The 10,193-nt window shown below is 40.7% G+C and overlaps 1 protein-coding gene across 1 annotated transcript; it reads right to left on the reverse strand.

Moving 5' to 3' along the window:
- Positions 1-840: 840 nt before the first annotated feature.
- nexn (nexilin (F actin binding protein)) lies at positions 841-9,290 on the reverse strand. The gene is made up of 13 exons (XM_070909240.1): positions 8,916-9,290; positions 8,575-8,772; positions 6,966-7,050; positions 6,730-6,878; positions 5,041-5,238; positions 4,728-4,901; positions 4,204-4,392; positions 3,151-3,342; positions 2,666-2,710; positions 2,130-2,324; positions 1,685-1,906; positions 1,356-1,544; positions 841-1,224 (listed from the first exon to the last, which is right to left on the reverse strand). The coding sequence occupies exons 1-13, from the start codon at positions 9,288-9,290 to the stop codon at positions 841-843; spliced, it is 2,595 nt and encodes an 864-aa protein (XP_070765341.1).
- Between the last annotated feature and the right edge of the window lie 903 nt (positions 9,291-10,193).

A 10,193-nucleotide genomic window follows, 5' to 3' on the forward strand; every position in this document is an offset into this window, starting at 1 on the left:
TTTTTTAGACGCTGCAGTTTAAAAACATTTAATCTGGGCTAAAGAGTTTCATTGAAAATCAGGATGTACACGTGAGTTCAAATTGTTTTGTCGCTGCAATATGCGACTGCTGTTACAATGTCATATCATTGTCAACAGACCCTTCACTGTGGGTTTCCAATTAAGTGATGACTGAGATAATACCTCTCAACATAATACCAGGAAAGTATCACAATACCATCTATTAATATGGCAAAAATACAGAAAACTACATGCTGACTAATATTGATGAAGTTGTTGAGCAGTTGTAGAATGCCCAAGCAAGCATGTAAGATGTTTTACTTATATTCCTGTATCTTCTTCTTCAAAATTAGCACAGAAGGACATCTTACCTTTTACAATGTTTGCTATGTGTGGACCATAAAGTGTGGTATTTACGACACAGTGCTATTGTACTTAAAAATGGCTGGTATGAATATTGTAACGGCCTCGCAGCAAAGACAGTTTTGAACAAACGAAAAAGAATGGTGTCTGTTTTTGGCACAGGTATCATGCTACTCTAACAGGGAGTGCAGCTTTACAATTGAGCAATACGTAAACAACATCTTTTTTTGTGTTGTGTATCCCTCCCTTAGGAATGCCAAGCATACTGCTATTTTCTTCCCTCTGCTGATTGACCATACCATGAGGGACGAAGTTTTACAAAAGGAGTGAGAGACAACAGGGAAAGTTTCCAGAACATGGAAGGGCATCAGTAGTCATAAGCTGCAAGAAAGAAACAGAAGAGCAGTTATCCACACCTGCCTCTCAGCCTGAGTTCATGAGGAAGAGGAGCATGCGATCCACTTCATAGGCATGCAATCACACCAAGGTGGTCTTACTTTCTATTGTGAGGATGCAGGTACTTGCTGCTGTGCCTCTGCTGTTCACAGCCTTGCACATGTACTCTCCCTCATCCTCTGGGAAGGTTTCTGGCAGGTAGAGGCAGTACGTCTCCCCTCTCTCTATATACTGATAGTCCTCACAGTCCTGAAGCATCTCTCCCTCAAACCACCAGGTCACCTCCGGCTTGGGCTCCCCGGTGATCTTAACGGTGAACCGAACTGGCTCCGAGTCCACCACTGATTGATTTTTAAGGGGCTTTTTAAACCACGGCGCCCCCGACCTGGCATGATCTTCCTCATCTTCATAGGCTGCCGAGCCGTTGATGATGCTACCCTCGTCATCCACATCATCCTCCTTCTTCTGCAAACAGATGACAAAAAAAAAATCCTAAACTATTGCCAGGGTCAAAGCAACCTTAATCCAAACTCTTGCTATGCTCTCATGCTTAAGGAATGATCTTGCATATATGGTCATGAACATGGGAGATTTACTTTTTGGAGGGCAGCATCAATCTCTTGCTGCTCAAACTGCATCCTCTGCAGCTTCTGCTCCTCTATCCTCCTCCTCTCCTCCTCCTCTCTGGCTTTGGCCATTTGTTGAAATCGGGCTCGCATGTCCACCTTCTGTTTGAATGGTGACTCCTCTGGCCTCACTGGAGTCATTTCTCCTTCCTCATCCTCCTGAAACACAGCAATTATAATATGTGGCACTGAGATCCTTTGATTAAAACATCGAGTCAGGGACAACAATTTTTGTCAATCAAACTTACAAATTTTATTTGTGGCATCTTGATTTATTGATGTCTTGCGTATACTCTTACCTCCTGGAACCTCTCAGCTTCTCTCTCTTTAATTTCATCATCAATGGCCTTCCTCCGCGCTCTCTCCATCTCAATCTTTTTCTGAATTTCGTCTTCAGTCAGCTGCTTGATCTTCTCAAATTTGGACTTGAGGTTCTTCGCCTGGATGGAGCCAGTCCTCTTGAGCTTGGTCAGTTCTTCATATTCTTTGCTTACAACATCTGAGCTTTCGTTCACCTCATCCTATGAGATGGAGGCCAATTTATTTAGCATAGTTTTGAGGTTATGAGGTTAAATTTGTCACTGCAATACGATATGTCATGTATGAGTTCATAGGAATTCAAAAGATCTACTTGGAAACACTTTAGTAAAATGAGTGCTGTATTCAGCCCATAATTGGCTGAGAAAGTTAGACAGTATGTGATGGACATGGTTTAGATAAATGAAAAATCTGTTCCAGACTGACCTCGCCCATCTCTTGTCTGAGTTGTTCAAATTCCTGCTTCTCCTGCTCCATTTTCTTTTTGCGTTCCTCTGCCTTGCGTCTCCTCTCAGCCTGCTCCTTCTCTTTCAGTAGCTCTTCGAAGTTGATCTCCAGTTTTCTCGGGTGCAGTGCTTCCTGAGATTCACTCTTCACCATCCCCTCTTCCTCATCTAGTACCTATACACACGAAGGCAGAAAGCTCTGTTTGGGAGTAAACTAACTGATATAATCAAGTATTATGTCCATGTTTGGCATTAGCCCCCTATAATAGAGCCTAACCAAACAAAGTCTACTACTTACCCAAAATTGTCATTAAACCAGCTAAAACTAAGCAGAAGCCATTCATATTGTTGCACATAGCATTTAAAGACAACATGCATACAAAAAAAAATCAGCTTTAGACCTTTGTCCCCTTGTGCTTACAGGGAATAAATTCATAATAGCATACTGTATGAACAACTGTTGTTTCCTCTTACTTTTCTGTGAACAATATACATTTGAAATTGAAAATATCTTACTGTTTTATCTCCATATGCAGACCTTTCCTGATCCAGGCCAGGGCTCTTAAAGAAATAATTTGGACAAGGGAACAGCAATGCAGGTGTACCATTTGAGCCCATCATAATGATATACAATACATGAACAAGAATGATGTATCGTCATCCAATTAGAATCCAATCATAGATAACATTTATACAGAGCCAGAGTGAAAAGGTAAAATAGGTGTTAGTTTGATGAATTGCTTTGGTCACAACTGATATTTAGTGAAATGATAGATTACAAATAAAGTGTATGTATGTGCTGTTTGTCTGTGTGTCTATGTGTGTTTGGGCAATTTAATTTTTTTTGTTATAACACAGGTTTCCCTGTTCGTTTAAAAGGGAAAGCTCAACAGCTCAGCGGCAGCAAATTAAGCCAAAGCAACAATGACTACCTGACATGTTAATGATCAGCAAAATACATGCAGAGTATAATTTTTGGTCACTGAGTCATGTGGACTTACCATGCTCCTGCGAGCCTCAGCAAAGAGTCTCTTCTCCTCTTCCAGTCTCTTCTTGGCCTCCTCCTCTGCCTTCTTCTGCTCCTCCTCTCTTCTCTGGCGTTCCAGCTCCTCAAAACTGGCGCATATCTTCCCGGGCTTACTGCCCTCCAGGTTGAGCAGGGCCATCAGCACCTCATCATCCTCATCTACAAGCTGGGGAAGTACACAGCATGGTAAGCTTTAGGTACTGTTGATAAAAAGTGGCTGATGGTACAATGATCTTTTGTCAATTTCATTTAACTTTTCAAAAGGAAGCTCCTCTGTGGGACAACGCTCACGCTAAGGACCCGCTACTTCCAGTGAAAACTACCTGTGTGTCTGATAAATATGAAGCTACAGCCAGCAGCCGGTCGGCTTAGCTTAGCACAAAAACAGGGAAAGAGGTAGCCTGGCTAACAAAAGCCACCTAGGAGCACTAAAGTTCACTAATTAACATTTGTTTAATCCATAGACAACCAAAGTCTAAAAATGACAATTCACTGTTTTACAAGGGGTTATGAGCCAGACTATTATCTGGCTCTGAGCAGTTGCCAGGCAACCAGCACAAATTCCAGGAAGTTACTGCTCCTGGCCAAGAAATAGTTAGTAGCACATAACCCCCTATAAAACATAGATTTGTCATTTTTAAACAAAATGACATATAGCTTGTCAATTAGTGAGGTTTAGAGCTGCTGGTAGATGGATTTTGTTACTTTTAGACAGAGCCAGGCTAACTGTTTCCCCCTGTTTCTGTTAAGCTAAGCTAACCAGCTGCTGGCTGTAGCATTATATTTAGCGTAAAGAGTGGTATCAGTCCTCCATCAGAAAGTGAATAAGCGTATTTCCCTAAATGTGTAACTATTCCATCAAGGACATGTCAGATCTAAGATACATATTACAATTCTAATATTATCACCAGATATGTTTGCAAAGACGTTTACATTGCAAGAGAATTCTCATAATCTGAGAAAGCTTTCTGAGTTCACTTTATGTTTTGTATTCAATGTTGTAATTATCTATGGGAAACATATTGACCATGCTCTTCCTGGCTTCAGCAAAAGCTCTTCTCTCCTCCACCATTCGTCTCTTGGCCTCCTCCTCTGCTTTCTTGCGCTCTTCTTCCACTCTTTGCCTTTCCACCTCTTCAAAGCTCAACCTCAGTTTTCCAGGTCGGAACTCCTCCTTGTCTTCCTGAGCCGCCTGAGAGTCCTCCTCATCTATTCCCTGATAACACGCAAAAGTATTATAAGCAGTGATTAAGCCAGCTCAACAACAGTTCAAATTAAATTCACTGTACAACAAATACATATATGGCAGTTTATGAGAAAAAAGGAATCTGAAGACTCTACCATTGCTACTCAGTACTTGTTGGAAAGTAATCCATCCAGTCTAATGTCTAAGGCAGTCACAAAAGACATTATATTTTTCTGTCATTATCAGGATACAAGGAAAAAAGGGATAGTAAAATACATACTTACATGTAGTGTATTGCAAACAGTGATTTATAAAATTGGCAACTTTCCATTGAAATGAATGTTATGTTTTGAAGTTTTGTTTACCATTCCCAGCCTGGCCTCTTCAAAAGCTTTCTTCTCCTCTATCAGGCGGCGTTTGGCTTCCTCCTCAGCCTGCTTCTTTCTCTGCTCCTGCCTTTCCTTCTCCAGCTCCTCAAATGTCAGCTTCAGCTTTCCAGGGGTCACCTGCGCCTTCTCTGTAAGCTTCTCTTCTTCATCCTGAATCCAAACAAGTGTGAGAATGCAGTGGACTTTGTGAAGTGTGATCCACAATCGTTAAGGTGGTTGCAAAAAGCCCATAACAAGATCTTGTTTGAGCTAAATGTTAACAAAAATGTTTATTTCTTCAAATTCCTACCTGAACAAGTGAGCGTCGCTTGGCATCCCTGAAGGAGCGTCTGTTTTCATCGTATCGTCTCTTCTTCTCTTCCTCTGCCTTCTTCTGCAGTTCCTCCTCTCGATTCTTCTCCATGTCTTCAAAGTTCACCTTGATTCTGCCCGGAGGTCGTGATGACTTCGCTGGAACCACCCGGACCAGGATTGTGTCATCTCCTTCCTAAAAGGTGTTTGATAATGTAAAAGTATCCAAGGTGTTACAAAGGCACAGAGTAACTATTCAGCGGTAGTGGGAACAACAAATTCAGGTGAATCTCAGTGCATACCCTCACACACTGAGTGGGAATAAGAGCATGTAAGTGGGTGGGGAGCAACTGTATTGGCCTAATATCACCATTTGCAGTAGGTCAGAGTATGGGTGTCAGTGTAAGATAGCAGAGTCTAATTCAGTCACAGTGAGGAGGTCTGGAGCTAATTTTGTCACTGGAAGGTGTGTGAAACAGTTGCCAGTCATATGCTGTCTACACCTGGCAGCACTGTACATATGCTGTTCCAGTTGTTTCTAGATCATCAAGTCAGCACTTCCTAAGCAGGATCATTTAAATCTTGAGACATTACTTCTTGTACTGGTAAAATACCAAAGGCATAATTCTGTTTTGTCGTATATGGGCAACAAAGAAAATAGTAATAGGGCAAGCTAAAAAATGGGAGGGTTCTCATAGTTCACTTTTTAATTATATTTTCTGCAAGTTTTATTAAAATGGAGGACTTCTTTTAAGGAAAACCCTCTGAAAACCAATAATTGCTTCTAATTTCAAGACAACTGACTAAACCAAACAACTGTCTCACAATCTCCATTTTTCCTATAATTATTATATAGTTTACAGCAGATGTCATGAAGGTTTAAATTCAGTTTCAAAGCCCTCTCCAATATACCAGGAATACAATTCTGGTGGAGAAATAATAACTCCTGGTGAACAATGTAAAAACAGTGAATTTTACATTGTTTTTAATTGTAGAATGTATTTCCTGCAAAGTTGCTAAAACCCATAAATTCTCCCCAAAAAATACAAAGGACATGACCTCAGTGTGCTCAGTGGTAGCTATGGCCCTGATCATCACTGCTGAAGGCATTGTTATAGAGACATATTCAAAATAAAAAAGCTGAATAAAATCGCTGCTGTTACAACAGTGTAAAATGTTTTTGTATAGCTGTTGAACATATACAGCATTGTTAACGTCATTATAAGTTCTCATTGTACTAGAGCAGAATTAGGGCAAAGAAGCAACAGGTAATTGCTTGTAATTGCTGTAATCTGGCACAAGAATAGTTACGTCACCATTCCCAAGAACTACTAAATTAGTTCTGCAGGTATAATAGACCTCAAAACTCCATTCAAGTTATTCTATCTGTACTGTACGGAAATATTCATTTGATTTACATAACAATTTTCTAAACTACCACAAGTCTAACACAGTAATATTTAATGAAGGCGACCTATTTACCATGAGTTCACATTCTGGTCATGTCAACAATGCTACTGCTGGTTTCAGACCTATATCCAGCCTCTGCCAACTGTTTGGATCTCAAATGCCACTTAAAATAACTCATCCGAGTGGCAGCTGAGGATTACCTGAATCATTACAGATACATTCTCATCAGAAAGGCAGCGCTGGCATGGTTCAAGGATTTCACCCCAGGTTTACTCACCTCAGCTGCTTTCTGGGCCAATTCTTTCTTTATTTTGGCTTTTTCCATGTTGTCCTGGGCTTCTCTCCTCTTCCTCTCTCCTTCCATCCTTTTCCTTTCTTCCTCTTGTCTTTGTTTTTCCATTTCTGCAAACTTCCCCTTCACACTACCTGAGGATTTCACAGAACACAACACAAGCCTTGAGTCTTCTCCTCCCAGATCCTTTCCTACCCTTTGCATTCATATGTGTGTCTTACCTGTGATTTTGGGGACGTAGGATTTTTCTGCCTTTCCTGGCTTCACCTCTTCCTCCTCATCACTGGAAGCAAGTAGCTCTTTTATCTATTGCGGATCAGATGGACAGCGGTAGTGAGGTTACGGTTTAGCTGGGATCATCCTTTGCCACTCAGGAACCATGCTGGTCCCAGCAAGAACAAGGGCCTAATCCCTGCTAATAGCTGGGTCATGTGACCTGCAGGTGGGCCTCTGATTGGACTGTGGTGTTGTTGCACAGACAGGGGATGAGCGTAGGTGTCCAAGCCTGGCATGGCTGTACATAGGGAGGTTGTTCTGTCTCACTGAGTATCACTGATAATCCACTCACATAACACCATATCACTGCATTTATTTCACCACAGTTGATCTCTAAGAAAAGCTGTCTTAGCCTTGATTTCTTGATCTCTGTCCGTCCCCTTTGAATTTTGCAGCTTCTTAGTCACTAAAACATTTCCTCAACGCTGTATGTCAATATCATACACATGTATATCTGTTTCTTCTGATGAAATATTAAAATCCAAGACCACCATTTTTTTCATGGTATTACATAAAATGCAAAAATGTCTTGTGCATACTAAAGCTGTAACTAATGGTTATTTTCATTATTGTTTAATCTGTCTATTGTTTTACAATTGATTGAGATCCCAAAGTGATGTCAAATGTCTTGTTTTGTCAGACAAACCCAAAGATATTCAGTTTACGATGATATAAAACAGGAAAAAGCAGCAAATCATCACATTTGAGAAGCTGAAACCAGATAATATTTGGTGTTTTTCCTTGAAAAATTACCTAAAAGATTACTTCATTGTCAAAAAGTAAAAATGTACTCCTCTGGTTTAGCATTTTACTCCTACAACATGTCTGTTTAAAAAGAAAAAGAATCTAAATTGATGCAGCAGAACCAGAGATGTCGTCTTTTTTCCTACACATTCTTCTTTCTTGTCAAAACCTGTCGCCTACATAACCCACAATCCAACACGACCACCGACAGTTTGGTTGGAGATTCCGGTGTGTTATGCTACTAGCTGCTAATGTAGCCTCGAGCCACTCAATCATTTTTTAAACTTGTAGTCTTAAGCACCAATCTGCAATTTATCAGATTTCATGCAGCTACCTCTGGAGGATTTATACAACTTTTTGTGCCTGTAAACAGACTTTGAAGTGTTCCCCATAAATGTTCTGTTAGTCGACTATTTTATTAATCTTCTTATTGTTTCAGCACTAATTTACATACATTGTCCTGTAATTCAGCCTAGTATATTTGGTATGTGTAAAGTTGGACAATGCTTGGCTGCACAACATGCGTTTAGAATTATGGAGGATCCATCTGAGGACCCGTGGGGTCCAGTCCTTTAGTGCTCCTTGTGCACATTAATAGGGTTAAAAAAATCACCATCTTTTGAAGTCAAGCACAAATCAAAGTTGAATATTGCATGAGATGATCATAATTAATTGGTTAATTTTATAAAGCATGTGTGGTGTATAGAAGACAGTGAATTCTCACTCAAACTGGCAGCCTTGTCATCACGTCATGCCTCATCATGCAATGCAGGTCTCGGCTGGAGGTTAGTGGGGTTATCTGTCTTTGACCTGCTGCTTCTTGCGATTCCACTCTCTCTCCTTGATGTATTGCTGCTTCCTCTTCTGCTGCTCGTCGCTGTTTCTCTGCCTGCTGCGCTCCTCCCTGGCCTTCTGCATGGCCTCAAACTTGCCTGCCACATCCCCCTTGTCTTTGTTCGTCTTTGGAACGTAGCTTCTGGCCACCGGCTTTCTGGATCGGAGGAGTTTCTGTGGTTTAACAGCGAGAGGGAAGATAAGATAAAATGATTTGAGCAGCTGGGATAAATGGTTTCTATGAAGGGCAATATCCATATGGACGACAATCACATCATCTACGAAAACTCATCACTGATGATCGTCTCCTCACTCACCTCTTTCTTAAATGTCACATCAGAAATATTCTGGTCTTCATTTGTGTCAGGTTGGTCATCCTCCTTCTTCTCTGTGTCCTGCGCTACACCGTTAACACCTTCTGATCTTTCGTTTTTCTCCTCGGCCGTGTGGTTTTCTTCCACCCCGTTCATGTGTGTCTCATTACTCGCTTCATCGTCCGTGTGGCAAAGCTTTTCATCTGCCACGTGTGTCTTCTCACTTTTCTCCTTGTCTTCATTAACTACCGCATCATCTTCCTCGCATGTCACATCATCTTCCTTGTTTTCTGCATCGCTCACGTTGAGTGCGTCTTCATTTGTGACATCATCCATGTCACGGGCGACTACAGCCGCGACCTGCGCCACCTCAGTCATGTTTGTACCACAATGACAAGTTGACAAACAGGCTCTGTTAAAATCTTACCTGCAAAGCAAAGCAGGAATGGTTCCAATGTTAACTGTCTTGTTGCATTATCCATGAGTGATTGATTGCAAAGTTAAGTATGCGACAGAAATTTGATAATATCACATAAACAATCACATTTTCATTCATCATCAGATGTATTTCTAGTTAAAAACAGTTTCTATGCCTCCTCGCTAAATGTTATGAAGCTTTTCATTGATTGGCACTGCAAAAAATAAAAAGGAAAGACTTTCCAAATGAAAGCATTTGTAAAATACATGTGTTTATTATTTCACTGTGGGATGTAACAAAAGCATTTGTTAGTGGTCAGTGCCTGCATTTGTGCACCTTTTAAACAATCAAGATGGCCGACAGGATTCACTTATTGTAGCAAACTTGTGACCAATATATTGATTAAATTGGTCATTTTAAAAGTCTTGCATCTATCCTTGTGTTTATTGTTCAGTTTTTCCTTTGTCATTTTTTATGTTTCCATTTTGATTCTTGAATATCAAGCAACCACTTTAGAGCCATTTGTAGATACATCGTCTACTTTTCCTAATTAAATTTATGATTCTGTAATATGACTTTTTTTCTAGACTGGTGCTGGGTTTTATATGTGCGACCACCACTTCTTGACTCTGCTCCACTTCCCAGTATGTTGAGAAAGAGCTTTCTGACCTCTATTTATAGCCCACTTGTGTGTCCTGGACATGTGATCATTGCTATTTCTGTGAGTGATAGGCAGTTGGACAGAGCTCAAGTTGGCACCCACATGTCGCCCCACAGACCCTTGACAAAATGGCCAGACTAAGAGCTAGACAACTGGATGAATGAGAGCTGTTTGGACTGTTAGTCATCCAACACTAAAACTG

Source organism: Enoplosus armatus, chromosome 7 (genome assembly GCF_043641665.1).
Source record: "Enoplosus armatus isolate fEnoArm2 chromosome 7, fEnoArm2.hap1, whole genome shotgun sequence".
Classification (NCBI taxonomy): Eukaryota; Metazoa; Chordata; class Actinopteri; order Centrarchiformes; family Enoplosidae; genus Enoplosus; species Enoplosus armatus.

Excerpts from the sequence above, each read along its gene's own strand:
- nexn (XM_070909240.1), bottom strand. The coding sequence starts at position 9,290 with ATGACTGAGGTGGCGCAGGTCGCGGCTGTAGTCGCCCGTGACATGGAT. Across the intron at positions 5,239-6,729 it reads TGGCCCAGAAAGCAGCTGAG|GAAGGAGATGACACAATCCT; the intron begins GTGAGTAAACCT and ends AACACCTTTTAG. Across the intron at positions 1,907-2,129 it reads TCAGACAAGAGATGGGCGAG|GATGAGGTGAACGAAAGCTC; the intron begins GTCAGTCTGGAA and ends TCCATCTCATAG.